Source organism: Misgurnus anguillicaudatus, chromosome 3 (assembly GCF_027580225.2).
Source record: "Misgurnus anguillicaudatus chromosome 3, ASM2758022v2, whole genome shotgun sequence".
NCBI classification, from domain to species: Eukaryota; Metazoa; Chordata; class Actinopteri; order Cypriniformes; family Cobitidae; genus Misgurnus; species Misgurnus anguillicaudatus.
Window position 1 is genome coordinate 9,247,859 of NC_073339.2, and position 25,281 is coordinate 9,273,139.

The 25,281-nt window shown below is 35.5% G+C and overlaps 2 protein-coding genes across 2 annotated transcripts in view; one reads left to right on the forward strand and one right to left on the reverse strand.

Moving 5' to 3' along the window:
• Positions 1 to 360: 360 nt before the first annotated feature.
• On the reverse strand, positions 361 to 24,932 carry aimp1a (aminoacyl tRNA synthetase complex interacting multifunctional protein 1a). The gene is made up of 7 exons (XM_055204524.2): positions 24,795 to 24,932; positions 21,133 to 21,266; positions 17,996 to 18,109; positions 15,888 to 16,052; positions 11,654 to 11,859; positions 7,090 to 7,258; positions 361 to 634 (listed from the first exon to the last, which is right to left on the reverse strand). Coding segments are annotated over exons 1-7 (957 nt in total). The 5' UTR covers positions 24,797 to 24,932; the 3' UTR covers positions 361 to 467.
• tbck (TBC1 domain containing kinase) overlaps positions 24,861 to 25,281 on the forward strand; it is a 76,821-nt gene continuing 76,400 nt past the window's right edge. The window contains exon 1 of the mRNA XM_055204523.2: positions 24,861 to 25,013. The gene's annotated coding sequence lies outside the window, so the exon portion shown is untranslated. The remainder of the gene's footprint in view (positions 25,014 to 25,281) is intronic.

A 25,281-nucleotide genomic window follows, 5' to 3' on the forward strand; every position in this document is an offset into this window, starting at 1 on the left:
GATTCTCCTATCAATGTGATGTCACATTGATAAAGCCCCGCCCACTTACAGTTCTACATTACCATAGTTTCCACCCTCAGCGAGTGGTACTCTGTCCATTAGATACTATTGTCTCAGACTGTATTGATCAGATCTATTTGAATTGAAAGTGCTCACTGTCTGTTTGTAAAAAAGTGAGGAGCTATAGCTCATTTGCATTTAAAGGTACAGACATGAAAACAGCGCGTTTTGCTCCAATAGGGGCATTTTGGACATGCTTTAATAAATGATCTGTGGGGTAAAACTTCACAGAAACATTCTGGGCACACCTGAGATTTCTATTACATTATGTAAGTAGCATTGAAAGAAACATTCAAGGAATAATATTTAAATACTTTATTCATCACATTTTCCTTTCATCAATGCAATTAAAGAGGTCTTGAGGATAGGAAATATGCTCCTACTCTTCACAGCTTTGTAAGAAATTTCTATTTGATGCCACTGTTGCTCATTGTCTGGGCCTTGCACACGCCTTTGCCGGCAACCTCGAATGCAGCTCCCTTATAAGTGGCTATGCATTGGTCATCAGTACGTAGATCTGGCTGAACTTGCTCCCACACTTTCTTCTTAGGGTTCAACTCCTTGTCAGGCTCACCTAAAGCAGCACGACACAGAAGATAGTATTGATAAGTTTTAACGTTGCATTTTTCCCAACAATCTTTTTCAGGAGCTAGAGAGGAATTTTAAGAAAATACCAATTTTGAATGGAAATTAACATCCATATACGTAAGCCAATTCATATTTCACCATAACGGATCTGGAACACAACTTAATTTTTTTTAGGATACAATGAAAGCCAGTGTGGTCCAATGTTGACCCCATAAATGTTTTATGGTTTTCAAAATGAAGTCTGGAAAAGCATGAGGGCATGAGTGAAAAAACTTTTCAAAAAAGCCACTTTCTTTGATTTATCAATGGAATACCATGAAAAAGTAGCATTGTTTTTTCCTCAACCTCTACCAGCTTGATCAAACAAACACACAAACAAACACTGGTACTGTGGGTACAGTCTGTCCCTATTAGTTTTAATAAGACCAGATACAGACATATGCGGTAAACACAAAACAAAAAAGACTAATAATCTTTCAGAAGTACAGATTATAAGGAAACCGTCATTTACATGGGAACCTACCAAACAATAGCACAACATTCATTTCAGAAAAAACACAGAACATTACAGCGGTAAACGGTTAATATACAGCAAAGAATATGAAATGTGACCTTGAACCACAGAACCAGTGATAAGGGTCAAAGAGTAAATAACTTTTCAATTGATGCGTAGGACAACATTTGGCCGAGATACAACTGTTTGAAAATCTGAAACCTGAAAAATATTTACGGAAGGAAAACTCAAATATGTCTTTAGGGAACATGATTTTTTTGCATTAAACAATCAATAATTTTGACCCATTGTATTGTTGGTTATTTTGCTACAAATATACTTTTGCAACTTATGACTGGTTTTGTAGTCCAGGGTCATAAATATGAATTTCAAAGTTGGGGGCTTTAATTCATATCTGTTATCATTTACATTTATGCATTTGTCAGATGTTTTTAAACATGAGATTTAATAAACCTAAAAGCTTCATCAGCCTGAGATTTAACAAACCTGAGATAAAACTTTTATTAAATGTCCCATTTTTCACTCCTAAAGTCAACTCAATGACTGTAGCATCTTTTTCAAAGATTTGTTGGCATATATATCCAAATTGACCGGAGATTTAAACCTGAGATTTAATAAACCTGAAATTTAATAAACCTGAGATTTAAACCTGAGATAAAATGTTTATTAAAGGTCCCATTTTCACTGCTAAAGTTACTCAATGACTTTAGCATCTCTTTTAAAGATTTGATGCCATATTTATTCAAATTGACCTGAGATTTAAACCCGAGATTTAATAAGCCTGAGATTTAATAAACCTGAAATTTAATAAACCTATGATTTAAACCTGAGATCAAATGTTTATTAAAGGTCCCATTTTCACTCCTAATGTCAACTCAATGACTGTAGCATCTTTTTCAAAGATTTGTTGGCATATATATCCAAATTGACCTGAGATTTAAACCTGAGATTTAATAAACCTGAAATTTAATAAGCCTGAGATTTAAACCTGAGATAAAATGTTTATTAAAGGTCCAATTTTTACTGCTAAAGTTACTCAATGACTATAGCATCTTTTTCAAAGATTTGATAAATATTAAAGGTCCAATTTTTACTGCTAAAGTTACTCAATGACTATAGCATCTTTTTCAAAGATTTGATGCCATATTTATCCAAATGGACCTGAGATTTAAGCCTGAGATTTTAAAAACCTGAGATTTAAAAAACCTGAGATTTAATATACCTGATATTTAAAAAACCTGGGATTAAACAAACCTTGGATTAAATTTTATTAAAGGTCCCATTTTTACTGCTAAAGTTACTCAATGACTATAGCATCTTTTTCAAAGATTGAATGCCATATTTATCCAAATTGACTTGAGATTTAAACCTGAGATTTAATAAACCTGAGATTTAACAAACCTGAGATTTAACAAACCTGAGATTTAACTAACCTGAGATTTAACTAACCTGAGATTTAACTAACCTAAGATTAAACTTTTATTAAATGTCCCATTTTCACTCCTAAAGTCAACTCAATGACTATAGCATATTTTTCAAAGATTTGTTGGCACATATATCCAAATTGACCTGAGATTTAAACCTGAGATTTAATAAACCTATGATTTAAACCTGAGATAAAATGTTTATTAAAGGTCCCATTTTTACTGCTAAAGTTACTCAATGACTTTAGCATCTCTTTAAAGATTTGATGCCATATTTATTCAAATTGACCTGAGATTTAAACCCGAGATTTAATAAGCCTGAGATTTAATAAACCTGAAATTTAATAAACCTATGATTAAACCTGAGATTAAACTTTTATTAAATGTCCCATTTTCACTCCTAAAGTCAACTCAATGACTATAGCATCTTTTTCAAAGATTTGATGCCATATTTATCCAAATGGACCTGAGATTTAAGCCTGAGATTTTAAAAACCTGAGATTTAAAAAAACCTGAGATTTAATATACCTGATATTTAAAAAACCTGGGATTAAACAAACCTTGGAGTTAATTTTATTAAAGGTCCCATTTTTACTGCTAAAGTTACTCAATGACTGTAGCATCTTTTTCAAAGATTTGATGCCATATTTATCCAAATGGATCTAAGATTTAAGCCTGAGATTTAACAAACCTGAGATAAAACTTTTATTAAATGTCCCATTTTTCACTCCTAAAGTCAACTCAATGACTGTAGCATCTTTTTCAAAGATTTGTTGGCATATATATCCAAATTGACCTGAGATTTAAACCTGAGATTTAATAAACCTGAAATGTAATAAACCTGAGATTTAAACCTGAGATAAAATGTTTATTAAAGGTCCCACTTTCACTGCTAAAGTTACTCAATGACTTTAGCATCTCTTTTAAAGATTTGATGCCATATTTATCCAAATTGACCTGAGATTTAAACCCGAGATTTAATAAGCCTGAGATTTAATAAACCTGAAATTTAATAAACCTATGATTAAACCTGAGATTAAACTTTTATTAAATGTCCCATTTTCACTGCTAAAGTTACTCAATGACTTTAGCATCTCTTTTAAAGATTTGATGCCATATTTATCCAAATTGACCTGAGATTTAAAACCGAGATTTAATAAGCCTGAGATTTAATAAACCTGAAATTTAATAAACATATGATTTAAACCTGAGATCAAATGTTTATTAAAGGTCCCATTTTTACTGCTAAAGTTACTCAATGACTTTAGCATCTCTTTGAAAGATTTGATGCCATATTTATTCAAATTGAACTGAGATTTAAACCCGAGATTTAATAAACCTGAGATTTAACAAACCTGAGATTTAACTAACCTGAGATTAAACTTTTATTAAATGTCCCATTTTCACTCCTAAAGTCAACTCAATGACTATAGCATCTTTTTCAAAGATTTGATGCCATATTTATCCAAATGGACCTGAGATTTAAGCCTGAGATTTAACAAACCTGAAATGTAATAAACCTGAGATTTAAACCTGAGATTTAATAAACCTGAAATGTAATAAACCTGAGATTTAAACCTGAGATAAAATGTTTATTAAAGGTCCCATTTTCACTGCTAAGGTTACTCAATGACTTTAGCATCTCTTTTAAAGATTTGATGCCATATTTATCCAAATTGACCTGAGATTTAAACCCGAGATTTAATAAGCCGGAGATTTAATAAACCTGAAATTTAAGAAACCTATGATTTAAACCTGAGATAAAATGTTTATTAAAGGTCCCATTTTTACTGCTAAAGTAACTCAATGACTGGAGCATCTCTTTCAAAGATTGAATGCCATATTTATCCAAATTGACTTGAGATTTAAACCTGAGATTTAATAAACCTGAGATTTAACAAACCTGAGATTTAACAAACCTGAGATTTAACTAACCTGAGATTAAACTTTTATTAAATGTCCCATTTTCACTCCTAAAGTCAACTCAATGACTATAGCATCTTTTTCAAAGATTTGATGCCATATTTATCCAAATGGACCTGAGATTTAAGCCTGAGATTTTAAAAACCTGAGATTTAATATACCTGATATTTAAAAAACCTGGGATTAAACAAACCTTGGATTTAATTTTATTAAAGGTCCCATTTTTACTGCTAAAGTTACTCAATGTCTGTAGCATCTTTTTCAAAGATTTGATGCCATATTTATCCAAATGGATCTAAGATTTAAGCCTGAGATTTAAGAAACCTGAGATAAAACTTTTATTAAATGTCCCATTTTTCGCTCCTAAAGTGAACTCAATGACTGTAGCATCTTTTTCAAAGATTTGTTGGCATATATATCCAAATTGACCTGAGATTTAAACCTGAGATTTAATAAACCTTAAATGTAACAAACCTGAGATTTAAACCTGAGATTTAATAAACCTGAAATGTAATAAACCTGAGATTTAAACCTGAGATAAAATGTTTATTAAAGGTCCCATTTTCACTGCTAAAGTTACTCAATGACTTTAGCATCTCTTTTAAAGATTTGATGCCATATTTATCCAAATTGACCTGAGATTTAAACCCGAGATTTAATAAGCCGGAGATTTAATAAACCTGAAATTGAATAAACCTATGATTTAAACCTGAGATAAAATGTTTATTAAAGGTCCAATTATAACGGCTAAAGTTACTCAAAGACTGTAGCATCTCTTTCAAAGACTGAATGCCATATTTATCCAAATTGACTTGAGATTTAAACCTGAGATTTAATAAACCTGAGATTTAACAAACCTGAGATTTAACTAACCTGAGATTAAACTTTTATTAAATGTCCCATTTTCACTCCTAAAGTCAACTCAATGACTATAGCATCTTTTTCAAAGATTTGATGCCATATTTATCCAAATGGACCTGAGATTTAAGCCTGAGATTTAACAAACCTGAAATGTAATAAACCTGAGATTTAAACCTGAGATTTAATAAACCTGAAATGTAATAAACCTGAGATTTAAACCTGAGATAAAATGTTTATTAAAGGTCCCATTTTCACTGCTAAAGTTACTCAATGACTTTAGCATCTCTTTTAAAGATTTGATGCCATATTTATCCAAATTGACCTGAGATTTAAACCCGAGATTTAATAAGCCGGAGATTTAATAAACCTGAAATTTAAGAAACCTATGATTTAAACCTGAGATAAAATGTTTATTAAAGGTCCCATTTTTACTGCTAAAGTAACTCAATGACTGGAGCATCTCTTTCAAAGATTGAATGCCATATTTATCCAAATTGACTTGAGATTTAAACCTGAGATTTAATAAACCTGAGATTTAACAAACCTGAGATTTAACAAACCTGAGATTTAACTAACCTGAGATTAAACTTTTATTAAATGTCCCATTTTCACTCCTAAAGTCAACTCAATGACTATAGCATCTTTTTCAAAGATTTGATGCCATATTTATCCAAATGGACCTGAGATTTAAGCCTGAGATTTTAAAAACCTGAGATTTAATATACCTGATATTTAAAAAACCTGGGATTAAACAAAACTTGGATTTAATTTTATTAAAGGTCCCATTTTTACTGCTAAAGTTACTCAATGTCTGTAGCATCTTTTTCAAAGATTTGATGCCATATTTATCCAAATGGATCTAAGATTTAAGCCTGAGATTTAATTAACCTGAAATTTAACAAACCTTAGATTTAATTTTATTAAATGTCCAATTTTTCACTCCTAAAGTCAACTCAATGACTGTAGCATCTTTTTCAAAGATTTGATGCCGTATTTATCCAAATGGACCTGAGATTTAAGCCTGAGATTTAAAAAAACTGAGATTTAATAAACCTGATATTTAAAAAAACCTGAGATTAAACAAACCTAAGATTTAATTTTAATAAAGGTCCCATCTTTACAGCTAAAGTTACTCAATGACTGTAGCATCTTATTCAAAGATTTTATGCCATATTGACCTGAGATTTCAACCTGAGATTTATTAATAAACCTGAGATTTAACAAGCGTGATTTTAACCTGAGATAAAAGTGTTATTAAAGGTCACTCAATGACTGTAGCATCTCTTTCAACGATTGCATGCCATGAATCCCACAAACACTGGCAATCCAGTAACTTTCATGTGTGTTGTAGCAACCTAGCAACTAAACATCTGATTAAAGTTAACTAACTATGACTAATAGACTAATAAAATCTGCAACCCAACTCTTGGAAACCGAGTAAGAACCAAGCAAATGAGTGTTGGAACTTGTGTCATTCTTTTAGTGTAAAATATGCATCAGTCAGTTTGTCACCCATCTGTTGGTCCTAATTTACTGCTTTATACGAAAGAAATAATAAATCAATGACTCCAAATGACAAAAGTCAAGTGTGGTCGTTTTGATTAATGTGCTCAAGGAGCTCAGATGTAGTGAACGAAACATATTGTGATGTTATTGGACTAGTGGACAATGATGTCACATTTCAATGTAATTTGCAGATGTAGAAATAGAAAAACGTACCTGGGAAGCCCTGGAAGGAAATCCTGTCGCCGGGCACGGCTCCACTCGGGGGGTCCAGGATTTCCACCTTGTCTGGAGAGCTGGCACACATGACCATGGCTTGGGACAAAACACCTCTCATCTTGGCAGGCTTCAGGTTGCACAGGAGAACAGCCATACGATTCTGCATCTGAAATTTGAATATAAAAGCTTAATGTCTCTGGTTAAAGATCATCACGGTTTTAACCGGTTTCTTATTTGTTAAATATGTTCGCAGTTTCCGTTTATAGACAGTTATGGGGTTTATATTTGTTGCAACCATATTTCTAAATTTGGGACATGAAAGAACATCAAAGTTAAACATAATTAAATTATTCCTATATAAGTGTGTCATTCAATGGTCTACACAGCATCAATAACAATGTACTTTGTAGGCCTGTTTATAATAACATAAATATTGCTTTTTACGGATGAAAGGAAAAAAAAGGAAATAAATAAAGTAAGCACTTTAAAATCTCTTCATCCAATGTACGAAATGTAGACACTGCTTATGATCAGAACTATAAATCCACAAATGCACGTTGTGTTAAAACATCTGTAATTTAGTCCGAACCAGAGGGGGAAATCCAAAACGATTAAACGAAATAGGGAACCAGATGCTTTTTATAGGTGTAATACGAATTTCTGATGTACTGCTAGGAATCCCCTAAACATATCGTAAACCCGGGGATCTGGAAAATAATACATGCAGTATACCAGGAGTGGATTTATCGACCTGCGCGAAGCACGTCAGTTCAGACATTTTATATGAAACAGTAAAAAGTGAAATATGTCCTTTCGAAATAATTTGACACATAACACCTAATTAACAAGAGTTACATTCAGTCTTTCTGGCAAACAAACAACGCTTTCAGATATACGTGTCGAGATTTATGGCACTTTTGTCACAATGCTCCAAAACTTTGTCCAGTAGCGGTGTAAATACAAGTTTCTATAAAATAACATTAATCAAATGGACATCTTATGTAGGGATGCACCGATATGGAAATTTTGGCCGATAACCGATAACTCTTTATATTTGGGGGGCGATAACGGATATATATATATATAGGCCGATAAATATTCATATTATTTTCACAATGAAAAACTCCCAGACCGCGGACATCTTGTCTTTGCGCTAGACTAGCATGTGTCATCTTCGTGCTATGTCACAGAAAGCACCAATCAAAACTCCACATGGCCAGCAATGAGCAAGTGAAGTGGTTCAACAAACCAAAATAATCCATCATTTATCGGCTTTCATTTATCGGCCTAATTTTGCTATCAGACCGATAACCGATAATATTAAAAATAAGCAGTTATCGGCCGATAACGATATGTCGGCCGATATATCGTGCATCCCTAATCTTATGTAAACATGATCTTGTCTTTGAAATCCAGGCTAAAGTCTCATAATCAAAAAGATATGTTAGCTTAGCGTAGCGTAGCGGAGGTTCTACCAGGAAACTTGAATGTTACGGCGCAATCAATCACCCTGAGAGTATATAAGGCTTGTACTCATCTGTCTTTGCGTTCGCAGATACTGATGCCAGCATTTACAACCCACCCTCCCTACCACCATCACCAGGTCGGTTCCGTCCATACTTGAGGGGGATTAGATTCTGGCCTGTCTTCATCTTCAGACAGGAACCGCAAGAATCCGTGACCCCCGGATTTGAACTATGGTCGGGGCCTACGCCAAAGAACTATACTGTGTTACATTCCAACCTTGGTTGCTAACTACTGTTAAATAAACGCATATCAATTCTTAACCTATCTTCGAGTCTTTCTGGTAGAACTGGAGGATACTCAGTTCACACTTCATTTCTGGATAAATGTACAAAGTCAAAGTTGGGTTAAAGAAAGTTGGTTTTAAAGAGACACTCCACTTTTTTTGAAAATATGCTCATTTTTCAGCTTCCCTTGAGCATGGGTCCCCAAACTTTTTTACTTCGCAGACCGGTTTCACCTTTAAAAAAAATGTGCGGACCGGGTGGGGGTTGTGTGTTGGTTGCTGAGTTGCTGTTCAAACACAGTGCTGAAAATCCTCCTTTGCGAAATGTATAATGGTTTAAACGGAGGTAAAGATCAAAGAACCATGCGTTAGGAAACTTAATAACGGCTTTATTTTTATAGACGTGTAAAATAGAGGTCTACATGGGTCCAAAAATTCCTACCCGAGCCCGATCAGACCCGTAAATGTGCTACACTGAACCGACCCGGAACCGACCCGGACCCGTCTATTATTTAAAAGCTGGACCCGGATCCGACGCGGACCCGTCTATTATTTAAAATCTGGACCCGAACCCGTCCGGGAAGACACAGACCCGACCGACAAATATTCTTTAGCTAAATGTTATTAATAAGTCAATAAACAAGTAGCGAAAATTAAACTTTTTGTCTTACCCATAGAAGTTAGTCTTCTCCCTCCTTATACCTGACTGTGTGATGCACAATCCTTATTTCCAAGGAAGTTCCATCATGTTATTCCTCTCTTGACGATTGAAATGTTTAATGCTTATTCCACATTAAAAGTCCACTTTACAGTCATGGTGATTAATAACGCAGTTTTACATTTGTTGTGTATGTGCCCATGGGTTGGCCCATTTGGATTATAATAACGATTGCTCGTTCAGTGTCATGGCTGCTTTCGTTAGCTTTACTTCTTTGCTATCATCTCTGATCGCGAAAACTTTAGATATAACAGCAAGATGGTCAATTTATAATATTATTATAAAAATGAGAAAAGTCAGTGCAAAATGCGCGGTACGGCGGAATAGGTCCCGCCTTCTAAATAAAAGAGCCAATTGTCAAAGGTAAAGCCATTGCGTCTCACTGCAGAAGCTCCTGACTGGTAGCCAGAGAAACATTACAAGAGCGCATGCGCGTTAGCTGCCTGGAGCAACCAAATATAAACTTTTTAACGCAATTTTAGCGTCATAGAAAAAATGTATGCGACATTTCATCTAAGTTTTTGTTGCTGTTTTTGAAATACTTTATTTAAATGTGTGTGTGTTCTCCGAGTCCGTTCGACCTCGGGTATTACCCACAATGTTAAACAGACCCGGGACCCGAAGTAATAGATTGAGACCCGACCCGGACCTGGCTGATCATTTAAGATATAGACCCGAACCCGTATGGGTCTCGGGTCGGGTCCCGGGTCTTCGGGTCTTCCGTGTAGACCTCTAGTGTAAAACCATATTTTGGCGGATTTGCCTGCCATTTAGTCTTAATAATTAACGGTAAACTAACTTGACTTTCTGTTCTCGAAGGCTGTTCTCGAAGGCAGATCGGCACGGAGACTCCCGTTTACCATATGATTTAAATAATGATTGACACAGGACTAGCGATGCTCCGATCGATCGGCCGATAATGCTTGCTATGCTTCTCAATGAATTACGGTAAAATGCTGCTACATCCAAGAGCCAGGGGGCACTCTCGTGCAGAAACTCAATAGACGAAGTAGACGAAGCACAATACACACGAATCTATGATGACACGCAGCTCCACGAAATCTTTTAACTCTTTCCTCGCCATTGACGAGTTATCTCGTCAATCTGCAATACCGCTATTATCCACCAGGTGGCGCTATTCCGCAACTTATAAAACCCGGAAGTATTGCCCTAGGGCAACAGCTGTATGTCCGTGTATGTTTTAAAATCGCTCTGCATCTGATCTCTATCAAAAGTCCTTCACAAAAATTTAATTATCTCAGTTTTTTCCTCAAAATTTGGTGTTTTTGATGAAACCTACACATATTTGAGAGGTGATAAAAACAGAACACATGAAGGTAGGATGAAACTGATTTTTTTGTTTGAAAGCAGAGGGTCTGTTCTTTTAATTCATATATTGTATGTTTATATATTTAAAAAGGAGCATTTTCTGGAAGGCATTCAACTTTTGTGAAAATCATGAAAAATGCTGGCGGGGAAAGAGTTAAGGATATATTTATATTGCTGTTCTTCAAACGTTTTCAGGTATTTTCATGATAATAAAGAATATGTATAATAAATATGTTTGACGAATGTTGTTTTTTCAAATGCATGTTATAAACGAGGCAAACTAACAGCGATTATAGATCGATAAGGACTTACTGATCAAAAGCTGTAGTACATGAAATAGCTGTGATTAAGATCGGGAACTTTTAATTTTCTGGCGGTCTTAGTACACGATGTAACTACAGAAGAGTCAAGTTTTAAATAGGAAAAATATTGAAACTCTTTGGTATGTTGGAGAGTGATGCTAATGGTCTAATTAGATTCAATGGATTGTGCTAAGCTATGCTAAAAGTGCTAGCACCAGACCCAGAGATCAGCTGAATGGATTCCAAAACGGTAAAAATAAAATGTTTAACTCTAGAGGAGCTGGAAATTGAGCATATTTTCAAAAAAAGTGGAATGTCCCTTTAAGGGTTCATATGGACGTGTATTTGCTTTACTGAAAAACCGATTAAGTAATTTTTAATTTTCAGACACTAAACTCAGAAAATTCTGAAATGCTTTCCGAAAAGGTCAACACAGCTGTCACAGGGCAGATGGGTCAGTACCTGATCGAGGGGGACGTGTTTGACCAGGCCGCTGACAACGGTGCGAGGAGCCGCTTCACCTACATCCACCTGCTCAACGTATAGAGAATCGGCATCGGGATGCTTGTCGGCGCTGATGATGCGGCCCACTCTGAGATCCAACCGGGACACGTCAACTTTTGCGTCTTCCTGGGGTGGGGCAGCTGCTTTCTTCTCTTTCTTCTCACCTGGATTAAAAAGCACCAGAATGAGAGTTGTTTTGGTCTGACAATTTTTTTTTCACGGTTGTGTAAGTTGAATGAGTCATTATTCAGCACACCATAAATGTTAGTAACTCACCCATGAAAAGGGACAAACTGTATATGAAGTGCTATTTATAGAGACATTGTACCGACTTCAGGACACGGGGTTTTATTACACGTGCACTCGGGGGAAATGTGCTCTCGGTTTGTGAGGCACTATTAATGCGATTCTTTGAAAGTTATTTTAAACTCTTGGATATTGTTCCCTGAGGACCTTTTGGGATACTTTATAAAGTCTACAACTGGAAAGAATGCCGGCTTGTCCTCTCTGTTCTGATTCCGAGCTTTTCCCAAAACTAAAAAAGCTTTGCCAACACTGACTTTCGTACGTTGTTTGTTTCCAATCATTCCGGTCATTCGGAAATTTGATGACTATCGCAGTTTCCGGAGCTGTGGGGTGAAGCGGTCGACCCCGCAAGTGTTAACTAATAACTTTTCTTGTGTAAATCTCTGTGCAAAACAAAAGATGGTTTAATACGTTTCATTTTATAAGGGGCAATTTGGTAAAACAATCATATTGCAATTATTTTGACAAATACATAACCTGTAACATCTTTCATCACTCTTACTGCAATGTCAAGGCAAAAGAGATCACATTAAAACATTTTTTCATCTACTTAAGAGTTTCCTGATAAGAAAAATTTAAGTTAAAGGAATATTCCATTTTCCCAAAAGAAAAATCCAGACAATCCACTCACCACCATGTCATCCAAAATGTTGATGTCTTTCTTTGTTCAGTCGAGAAGAAATGATGTTTTTGAGGAAAACATTGCAGGATTTTTCTCATTTTAATGGACTTTAATAGAGCCCAACATTTAATACTTAACAGTTTTTTTCAACGGAGTTTCAAATGACCACAAACAATCCCAAACGATGCATAAGGGTCTTATCTAGCAAAACGACTGTCATTTTTGACAAGAAAAACCACAAATATACACCTCTAAAGCACAACTTCTCATCGAGATCCGGCCGTGATGCGCCAGCGTAACCCCACGCAATACGTCATGACGTCAAGAGGTCACAGAGGACGAACGCGAAACTCTGCCCCAGTGTTTACAAGTGTGTTGAAAGAGGACCGTTCCTACGTTGTTGTATGTCAACTGATACTAATTAATGTCTTTGTGTCAGTTTATTGTTTAAAATGGTCCGCAAATGTGCGTTTTATATATGTAACACGTGACCTCCCTACGTCACTACGCATTTACGTTAGGTCGCGCTGGGGCCGGACCCAGACGAAAAGTTGTGGTCTAAAAGATCTTTTTTTTTCCTTGTCAAAAATGACAGTCGTTTTGCTGGATGGGACCCTAGTGCCTCGTTTGGGATCGTTTGTAGTCATTTGAAACTCTGTTGGAAAGGGCTGTTGGGTGTTGAGTTGAGTATTGAATGTTGGGCTCTATTAAAGTCCATTAAAACTAGAAAAATCCTGCAATGCTTTCCCCAAAAAACACAACCTCCTCTCGACCGAACAAAGAAAGACACCAACACCCCGGATGACATGGTGGTGAGCAAACCATCCGGACCCTTCCCTTAAGAAAATTGAATATTCCTTTAACTATGCTCAGATTTTGATCCACTTGTGTCATGTTTAGTTTTATGACTTATTAACTACTTAATAATAATAATAATAATAATAATAATAATAATAATAATAATAATAACAATAACCCTATTAATTAATTACACAACTTTTGTAAAATTTACCCAAATGTCATCTGAATGATACGTTACTGACAAGAAAGAGAAAAATATGAACTATAAGTACATGAAAACATTGAATGAGAGGATAAAACCGGCCTTTAACATCTGGCCAACAGTTTTTTCTTAAAACTACAGTGCATAAATAATACAAAAAACAATGAGTGATCTGTACTTGAGTTTGAACAAAGCGTTCCCGAGTTAAGGGAAATCAGAAATTAAAATCATTTTCATATTAAATAACCACAAAAGGAAATCAGATATTTTCAAATGTTCTATTGCCAAGGGCAGGAATAGTACAGTATGAGATGCATCACCCTGCAGACAATAACAAAGTCGACAAATCTGGTTCGTTTTTAAATGGGTTTGACTTTAATTCACTGCAAACTTTTGTTTGTGTATAATTATAAGGTTTAACAGAATTGAACAGGATATTCAGGGATAAATGCAAGTTATACTCAATGCACAAACTATGGCAATAGGCTGGAAATTTCCAGCTTTAGATTACCCAAAAATTAACATTTTAATTTAAAGCTGCAATTTGTAACTTTTTTTAACTCTTTCCCCCGCCATTGACGAGTAAAGGGTCCCGTTCTTTCTGTGGTTTTGAAGCTTTTATTGTGTTTACAGTGCGCAATATAACATGTGTTCATGTTTTACGTGTAAAAAAAACGCAGTATTTTTCACAAAGTTTACTTATCTGTATAGGTCTGTTTTCACGGTCCTAAAAACGGGCTGTTGTCTTCCTTGTTTTATGATATGTCAAAAAAATATGATTTCCTTGCAAAATTTCAACAAGAACAGTTCACATAACAGAAGTGATTTTTTTCTTTCTGACATCCACATAACAAGATGTGTTGTGACAAGTGCTGTTGATTGACACATTGATATCTAGTGGATTTTTTTGGCATAACATATATTAAATAAATAGTAGAGATGGCTCATTTAGCTTGAGTTAAGTTAGGTACTCCTCTCAATAAAATATAGGGACTCAAAATGTGCTCAACCGTTTGAGCTGGCAGTTAAAGGGTTAAGAGCGCACGAGCACATACATTTTAAAATAAGTCATTTATAAAAAACAATTTAAAAAAAATAGTATTTCAATTTTATGGTAACTTTAAAGTTCAAAAAGAGATGAGGCGAAAGTTACAGACACCTGCTTTAAAGGTGCAGTGTGTAATTTTTAAAAGGATCTCTTGACAGAAATGCTAAATAATATACATAACTATATTATCAGGGGTGTATAAAGACCTTTTTATAATGAAGCGTTATGTGTTTATTATCTTAGAATGAGACGTTTTTATCTACATACAAAGAGGGTCCCCTTACATGGAAGTCGCCATTTTGTGCCGCCATTTTTCTACAGAAGCCCTTAACGGACAATTTTTTTTACTAAGTCGTCTTCGACGATGACATGTTTGTCCGGTGGCAGCTACCGTAGCTTCTCTATGTGTTTCAAAAGCAAGGGGTGAGCAGTGGACTATGCTGTTGGTTGCAATTCGCATCCTCACCACTAGATGCCACTAAAATTTACACACTGCACCTTTAATACATTTTTCTGAGGAAAGACAACATAATGGTGAGGGTCATTTTTTAGGGAAACTATCCATTTAATTTTGACTTTTCCCTTAGTTTATAAAAACAATCAATTTTGTTTGTTATGACGCAGTTACAATAGAATCCATGGTGCAAGACTTCACAATACAACAATTAAAGTGACGGTCATACCGAGTGTGGCTGTCACATTCCCAACTGGACAATAAAACCATAACAGCAAAAGAAAAGTTTAATAGTGAAGAACAACAAACAAAACTATCATCTGACTTTAAAGGTACTGTAATAATTATTTTTATTTTTTACTGAAGCTGTGCAAAGAGCTCATAAACTGTAAATAAAAATCTCTTTTTGGGTTCTGTGGAAAACAGCATGCTGGTTCGAAACGACACGAGGTAGTGCGAGTACAAAACCATTTTCATATTTGGCCTTTCGAATGGCTCATTACCCTGCTAAATCTTCCCACATTCATACATCATATTTAATCTGCAGTATTTGCGTATAGTAAATAATTTAACGTGCTATTCGCAGCACCAATTCAAAAAGAAGATCATCGTTAGCCAAGTGCTATTGGCACGGCTGAAAAGCCAAAAGTGTGTCTCCAAAAAACAAAACCATGCCAGGAAACTTCACCGCAGTGATGAAAACTGGACTATTCCTTAAATAGATAAAACATTTTATTAATAGTTTATAGGTACGGTTACCTTTCTTCTCAGACTTGTTTTTTTTAGTGGCTTCATTGTCTTTGGCAGGTGTTGGTTTTGTAGCTGGGGCAGGTGCAGAAGCGGGCGGGGCAGGTGGAGACGTAGATGTTGGTTTAGTCACACACTGGACGCTGGGTTCGACTGCAGGCACGGCCAACTCTTTTACTGAAATAAAAGCAAAATAATGCCTTTGAGAATCCTAAAAAGGGCTTGTGATAAAAACACAGACAACCTTTGATGAAAGATAGATTACATTTGACTGAAATGGTTTGCATGACTTTAAAACCCTTTTGACTGGCTCTGAATGTTTGAACTTAGTAATAGAGAGCAATTGAGCCAACATATAAATCTCTTTCATTACAAAACAATTTTAAAAATGTTTACAAAATGCATGACTTGGACCAAATAATGAAGAACGAAGTCTAAAATTCTCATCCGACATTTTTTCGCACGTTAAAGGCGGGGTGCATGATCCTTGAAAGCCAATGTTGAAATTTGAAATCACCTAACAAACACGCTAGAGCTTTTTTTGATAGACACGCACCACACATACGCAACCCAGGCAACGATGTCGGTTAGTAGACACGCCCCTTACTGCTGATTAGCTATAAGTTTATTATGGTACTCGGCCCGACTCCCTTTTCCAAAAAATTTTTTGTCCAGTGTTTTTCAAAAATCATGCACCTTGCCTTTAAAAAAATAAATACGACCTCACGTTGTTTCATCACATTTACCCACTGCCTCCCAAACTTTAGTCTGAAAAAAAATTCAGATCGAGTTCAGTTTTCTGTATTTTTTTTCATAATTTAATTTAATTATTACATAGCAAGCATTTTGAAAGGTGACAATTTACAGCCATTGTTCAAGTGAACGCCAAAATCCAGAATGGCGTCTGACAAGTTGATTCACTTTCTCGCAGCAAAAAAGCGCAGAATACAAAGAGACGGATTATAAAGACAGATTGTGGCAGGTGATTGCGAAACAGGATGGTAGGTATTGATTTCAATACAAAGGGTGTATGAAAGATTGTACAGTATTGGGCTCAACTTGTTGCTCATGTCATTCATCCATTCGTAGTGAATAGTGCTAATGTTATACTTGTATTGTTTTGCAATGTTTTTGCAACGGATTGAATTAAATGCTTTGGACTCGGTGTGCGTGACGAAATTTTTTAAGATGATGAATATAAAAACACAGGAATATTCTACCAAAACGCCCTACTTGCTTGTGTGATAAATAAATAAATATCTTGCATGACCCTTAGGGTTAGCGTTGTTTATCCAATATTAAAAGTAATAAGACAACATGAAGATGTTTAACAGGACTCTTACAGTTCTGAACTATATCAAACCGGGTGCCAATGATTGCAAGAGTGAATTATGGAAACGACTCTTCATGGTTTGGCGCTGCTGTGTTTCATGTGTTTTTAACAGCGTAATTCAAATCAATGATGCAAAGCAGGCTCACTTCTATGGTGGCAGATGGTCCATTTGAAAATAGAGAAGAGGGGAAACAATTTGGAGAAACAATAGTTCTTTCCAGACAGACAAAGTAGAGCATCTGCTATTACAAATGTGAATGCCAAACGATAGCACAGCGTGGCAACTTAAACTTTTATTAAATTCCCACCATGTTAAATCCATAACAGATGTGATATCTAAAAAAGCCTTTTCGTAATTCCTTTCATTAATTATTTTTAAGGAAACAGATCCATTGTTGTTTATATTATGTCTTCTCTCTGGCCAACACAGCTGGCAGATCCTTTATTAACAGTTTATTGAATCAATACATGTTTTTTATAAGTTTGGGCACGAACCCACGACACTTCTGTTATAAACCAATGCACTACCAATTGAAATAAAGTAAGTGTTTAGCAATGTGTACATGCCTTGTAGACACTAAGCAGGAAAATTAAAAGCACCTACTGTATGCCCATCTATGCACCTAAGTGCCAAGAAAGAAGTCTATTATATAAATGTCTGTTCAGTTGAATGAGTATTTAAGTGATACTTCACCTAAAAACAAACACCCTTTTGGTTATAAAGTACATACAACTTGATTACTTTCAGCACAATGATATAAACGCAGCTTCTCGAGTGATATTGCACCTCCTCTCGCTTTTTCCTTCTCTAGCAGCTGTCTCTTCAGGTCTTCAATGTCCTTCTTGAGCTTGGCGTTCTCCACCAACAGCCTCTTCTCCTCTCTGGAGGTCGCTTGAACAACTGCATTAAAAAATACATTCATGAGAGGACTAAAGATTCAGATCTAATGCTGCTGAAACCATCCTTGTGTCTCAATTCGTTCCTGCGAATCAGTTTATCGTGTATGCAGATTCGGGCACTGGTAAGGACCCTAGCTCATTTGACATTGTGCTTAAGCACGAAACCTTAATTATTAAACGGTACATTGTGAAAAACCCTGTCATTATTCTCTTACATATCCATGCACAAAATTGGAGGAATATAATTACATTTTAAATATAAAAATATTTTACAATTTTAAATAAATATTAACATTTTAAATATTGAGTAGATTGTGATCCCTTACTTTCTGGCGATGTGCGTTTATATTTAAAACTTAAACAAACATTTTTCTTTATAAAAATGTTGTCGCATTTCATGAAGTTTATTGAGTTGGCTGGCGCCAATTTGGTTGAAGAGCTTCGGAAAAGGTCACGTGATTTCCGGTAAGGGAACAAAGTGAGCATCTACGCTCACTCGGTTTTGCGTTGCATTGTGGGAATTTTTAGGAAACAAACGTTCCAGTGCACTGGAAAGATTTTGCCCAAACTACTGAACAATGGAGTTGATTGAGACACAGGGCATGTGTCGTCGGCACACGAGCGTATAGGAAGTCCATTTGTAAAGTTTGGATTGTTAAAAATAAAAACAACTGAGGAAGTGCATTAAGTGCATAACGATCAAAACTTGCACATAAACATATGAAAAACAGTAATCTAATAAAAATGATTTATAATTTTGAGCTGTGGGATCATATATCGAAATAAATATCATTTGAATTTTTACGAAACGTAAATCTGCAATTTTACTCTTTTAACAGAGATGGCGATATAGAGGCAAACTTGCCAGATTGCAGTTTTAAATACTTCGCATTATGCTAAAGGGATGCATCGATTATATTAAAGGTGACATAGAATGATTGAACTGTATTGGAGAATGATTGGAGTATTTATCCTTGATCTGTGATGTGACATGTAGACAAAAATGTTTTTGTTTGGGTCTGTAATGCCTTAGAAGCTTCCTAAAAACCTCTCTCAGATAACTCTATTAGGGTGGGGGATTTTAAACAAGTGGTTTTGCACCTATTTGGCTCCCCCTACTGGCTTAACTTGCAATCTCATTACTGATTGGCTCACTTTGCTGCCACTCAAAAAATTTAGCCAATTATTTTAAAGTGGAGGGGCAGTTAGAAGCCTGTGATGTCATAAGCATCAGTTTTTCAGATTGGGCTGTTTTCTGGCTGAAATTTCTAAAAGAGGAATTTCTATGAGACTGAGATGTTTATCATTTTTAGCAGTTTTTGTATGTTTGTGAATGTGGGTAGACTACCATTATTCAACAAAGACAAGGTAAAAATGGTTTTTCATTCTCTGTCCCCTTTAACGTCACATTTCATATTTTCAACAGTGTTTCTACAAATCATAAAAACAGGGATAAGCTGAACCATATTTTTTGGCTAGTCGATTTAACACTTTACATTGTTAGAATCAGGTGGTATATGTAAACAAATATTCACGTTTTAACCAAGGGACAACCTTCCGATGTCTCTGATGAAGACTATACGGAAGTGACTTATGGCGCTTTTCTATTACATAGTACCCCACGGTTTGGTTTGGGTCGTGTCAGCTTACTTTTGTGAGCTTTTCCACTGGGTGCATTACGTAGTACCGAAACATTTTTAGTACCACCTCAGTCGGGGTTCCAGCAGAGCCGAGCTGATACCAAAACGTGACGTGAAAACACTGTAGATCACTGATTGGTCTGAGAGAATCGTCACTACCAGCGTCATCGCTATAATGTAAACGATTAGCTTTACCTTCATGCCAGCTTGCGCTGTCTCGAGTAAACCTGATGTCATCTGTTCCCAAACTCCCTTTTAGCGATGAAAAACATCCACAGGTTGTGAATCAGGAACACCGTAAGTTTTCGGGATGCGCACGTCTGGATATATGCGTAAATGCAGCTTAAATGAGGCTCAGCGGAGCGCGTCGATTGATGCCACCTGGTTTGTACAGAAACTGTCATGTGAGACAGAGTTAGTGATAAACGCGATCTGCAAACATCTATTTGTGGTGGTCAATTTTAATTTTGTGGCGGACTGAGAAATAAATAAATGTATGGGAATGTACAACGACGCTCTCAGATGATGTCACAGCAGTAGGCAGCGCAAATATAACGACACGCCTATAATCCATCCAAATCCGAAGTGTTACTTAACTCGATGGAAAAGCTAACCAAGCCAAAGTGAGGTGAGCTGACCCGACCTGACCCAAACCACACCAAACCGTGGGGTACTATGCAATGAAAAAGCACCATTAAAGTGCAATTCATAGACTGGCTCTAAAAAGGGAGTCAATTTCCATAGACCACCATGTTAAAATGCCCAACTTTACCGCAGAAATAAATGTGTTTACAGCCTGGTACAAACGGTGATTTTGGTCTATATAGCTAATTTTGCCCTTTATGACAACTTGTGAATTTTCACCCAACATCCCGCCTCTTTACCCATTTTCAGTTATCCGTGAGTGATGCATTGTGATACTTGGCCAAGATGGTGACGGCAGGCTCAGCCAACTATTGGCTTCAAAAAAGCTCTTTGCAAACCTATGGGTGACATCATAGACACTAAGTCCATAAAAGGTTTTAACGTGTAGACTGATTCAATTTTTATGTGAAGAACTCAGTTCGGTTTTGCTGAGATTGTTTTTGAAAAAGCGCCAACGCAAAAATAAGTTGCTGGCTGTAGTTAACTTAATGGCCACCGGTGTCGCTAATAATAAGGGTTTCTGAATTTACATCTAGTTAGAAATCAGAGTAATGTAAATTATTTAGGCTTAAAAATCACGCTGTGATGTTTTTGAATGTCTCACTTGGAATCCTGCAAAATGCTGTGGACTGTAGGCCAATGTCTATGTTTATGAATGTGATTCATTCAAATCAAAGCCAAAACAGGAACCATTTGACCCATGGATCACAAACATCAAGCTCTCGGTTCATTGACTCACTGGCTTTCTCTTTTAAAAGTTGGACCTGCTGCTTGAGGTATTCGATGATCTGGTCAGCCTCCACGGCCTTCTGTTCCAGTCTCAAGAGCGAGGGTGTGTGGCCTGACATCTTGAAAAGAGATCGCACAAGGAACCTGGAAAAACAAGCCGAAAGAAAGATCAAACGTGGCAGAAACTCTTAGTCACTCTAAACATGTTAAAAAAAATAAGCAGACCTGCAATGACATCCTATCCGTATTTGGGAACGCACATAAGCATCGAGCCGATGCGGTCTGCGTAAACGAGATCTTTCAGATCTTTGGCACATGTAAACATGAGGTGTTTGGGCAAACTTTACACGGTTCCTTGATTTGAAATTTACACCAAACCAATGCCAAGTTTCTGTCGTCTTTCCCTACCATGGAAGCGAATAAGTCCGACACCGGCGGCCAGACGATCCAACAACAGATCGCCTTCGTGCCAAACAACATGCAGAAACCTCATCAAAGCATAAAGTCTAAATCGTCGATGCAGGAAACCTTGTTTGTAATTCTCACTTTGGTCTCTTTGTAACCTTGAACTACAATAGTTGTCTGCGAAAACTCGCCTCGGAAATCTCCAGGTCAAGCAGACGGAACAAAATTCCTGTACACGGAAGAGGGTGGGGGAAATCGAACCATATGCCGTTTTAATTGAGTATTTGGACAAATACAGAAGTTGCATCACTGTCAACTTTGTCCCGCCACCCTTATAAAAGAGTTTGTGATTAAGGAATCCTCTTTGGCTTCATCAGGATCAAACAATTCCCATTCAGTCATAAGACAGCTGGCGAAGAAAAACGGACACATTACGCATTTGGCTCCTTTGCGAAAGGATTAAGGGAATTTTTACAAGGCGTAGAGAAAGAGGACAACACATAATGCAGGGTGGTGCTAGAAAACAACAGCTGGCTGGGGATGAAAACAAAGGGTTCGGATGAGGAAATTAAAAACACAAAAAAGCTGGAGTTGATAATATCGTGGATCAAAGTCTCTTGTTTTTGAAGTTCTTGCCTCGCTTTATAAGGGTCTGTGGTGGAAGAATTTATGAGCGCCATGACAGGACGGTTTTCATTTGCATAACCCTTGAAAATAAGAACGTTCCTAAAAATCAGGTTCAGAGAAGTATGTCACTGCCTTCCCATAATGCTCTGCAATAGCTGTCATCTATGACCTATAAATGTTAGCCAGGCAACCAATATGAAATTCACCAAAATGCAGTAAAAACATGATAGGATTTGTAAGAGAAATACAAGAAACATCGGAAACTATCCTATTCTGTTCAGTTCTATTCAACTTCTGCATAAATACTCAAAACTCCTTTGGGAAAACTTAAGTCTTGAATTGCAGACAGGGTATTTAGTGAGGTGTAAGAGCGGTACAATAACTTTTTGTTGACAGCAACATAACATATTATGTTTAAAGACTGCTGCAGTGATATACACCTACACAGTGGAGCTTTTTGACTGTTTTATAACCACATGCAGAAGATTTATTGCTTACTTATAGATATTTACAATACCTTCATGCATTAGTGCTATACATTGGCCAGTGACTTATTTTAGGAAGACCATTAGGCAAGGAGTCTATTAAGGTAAACTAGCACGTTATTGAGAATCATTAGACAATGATTAATGAGATAATGCATATTTATTACATATGACCAGGGTTTTTATTTATTTACCCGTGGTAATATTTAATATATAAACATGCACAGACCTTTTGAAAATTGTGACCTTTTTGTACATTTGTGTCAATGTAAAGAAAAATTTAGAAAACTCAATTCAAGTTTTGCAAATATTTTATAAAAGAAAGAAGGAAAGATAAGAAAAAGAAGAAAGAAAAGAAAGAAAGAAGTTAAAGAAATATAAGAAGTGACGAAATAAAAGTAGTAAATTAAATAAGAACAAACAAAAAAGGAGAAAATGAATGTAAGGCATAAAAGAAAGAAAGAAAGAAAGAAATTATGAAATAAAAGTAGTAAATTAAATAAGAACGAACAAACCAACAAACAAACCAACAAAAGGAGAAAATGAAAGTAAGAAATAAAAGAAAGAAAGAAAGAAAGGAGAAAATGAAAAATGAAAGACAAAGAAGAAAGAAAGAAAGAAAGAAAGGAAGGAAGGAAGGAAGAAGTAAGCAAGAAAGAAAGAAAGAAAGGAGGAGAAAAAAATTTATTAAATTAAATTGAATTAATTACTGAATGATGATTGAAGGAAAGGAGAATATTAAACAAATAAAAGAAAGAAAGAAAGAAAGAAAGAAAGAAAGAAAGAAAAGAAAGAAGACAATTAAAGAAAGAAGACAATTAAAGAAATGAAAAAATAAATAAAAAATGAAATAAATGAAAAGAAAGAAAGAAAGAAAGAAATGAGAAAATGAAATAAATAAATAAAGTAGATTAAATAAGAACAAATGAACAAAAGAAAGAAAGGAGGAGAACATTTAAAAAAGAAAGAAAGAAAGAAAAAAGAAGGAAATGAAAGAAAGGGTGAAGAAAATGAAAGCAAGGAATAAAAGAAAGAAAGAAAGAAAGAAAGAAAGAAAGAAAGAAAGAAAGAAGGAAAGAAAGAAGGAAAGAAAGAGAGAAAGAAAGAAATGAGAAAATGAAAGAAAGAAAGAAAGAAAGAGAGAAAGAAAGAAATGAGAAAAAGAAAGAAAGAAAGAAATGAGAAAATGAAAGAAAGAAAGAGAGAAAGAAAGAAATTAGAAAATGAAAGAAAGAAAGAAAGAAAGAAAGGAGACAATGAAAGAAAGAAAGAAAGAAAGAAAGGAGACAATTAAAGAAATGAAGAAAGAAAGGATGGAGAAAATGAAATAAATGAAAAAGAAAGAAAGAAAAAGTAAGCAAGCCAGCAAGCAAGAAAGGAAGAAATGAGAAAATGAAAGAAAGAAAGAAAAGTAGATTAAATAACAACGAATCAACAAAAGAAAGAAAGGAGAAAATGAAAAAATGAAAGAAAGGATGGAGAAAATGAAATAAATGAAAGAAAGAATGGATGAAATGAAAGAAGGAAGTTAAATAAGTAAAAACGAATGAACGAAAGAAAGGAGAAAATAAAAGCAAGGAATAAAAGAAAGAAAGAAAATGAAAAATGAAAGAAAGGATGGAGAAAATGAAAGAAAGAATGGATGAAATGAAAGAAGGAAGTTAAATAAGTAAAAACGAACAATCGAAAGAAAGGAGAAAATGAAAGCAAGGAATAAAAGAAAGAATGAACGAATGGGGAAAATGAAAGAAAGAAAGACTACTTCTACATGTTTGTACGTTGTTGTTGTATATATGCGTTGTATAAGTAAGCAAAGTAAGAAAGAAAATGAAATAAAGGAGGAAAAATTCGAAAGAAAAGAAAGGAATGAACTCTCATTTATGAATGAACGCTTGTGTTCTCTTATTTAGAAGAACACAAGCATTAGAGTTGTTTTAGACGATCAACCCTCGTTCATAAATACCAGTGTGACAGTGTTTAAAGCCACTAAAGCGGATGTCTGGCAGCAGGATCAGGACACACATTACTAATAATAGACACTTAACATGTCACTCAACTGACACAGACACGTGTCCGTGATACAGCACTATAACACTACGTGTGTTGTCCGTTAAACCGGTCTATAAAGATAAACATTAACACGTTTTATACTTACATAAAAGTGTAAGATTATACTTTATCTTCTGTCAGCAGCAAGTCGCACGCTCGAACTCGTCTCCGGCCGTCGTCGCGGACTGATGGCGTCACAACCACGTGACGTTCAGCTGCTTACAGGCGCAGGAAGAGTCTGGTCTCTCAAAATCACACATACATCTGTAATGTTTTTAATGTAGAGGCGCATCAGGTGGAGGGATGTTTTATTCCAACTAAACAGGTATGATGCTGATGTAATTTTTTTATTTAAGAATCAAACTTCACAGTTATACGCTTCGGTTTATTGTGAGCTTTGGGTTTCCATTCTCGTATTATGTACATCATATACATTGTGTATTATTGGTTTCTTCATGAAATCTTATAATGATTCAATAATATTGAGATCAAATCTGGTGTACAATTTCTTCTTCATACCTCACTTATGACAGTTAATGAAAAGTATGTTTTGAAACCAATATTAATATTTAATAGACACAAAAGCGAAATAT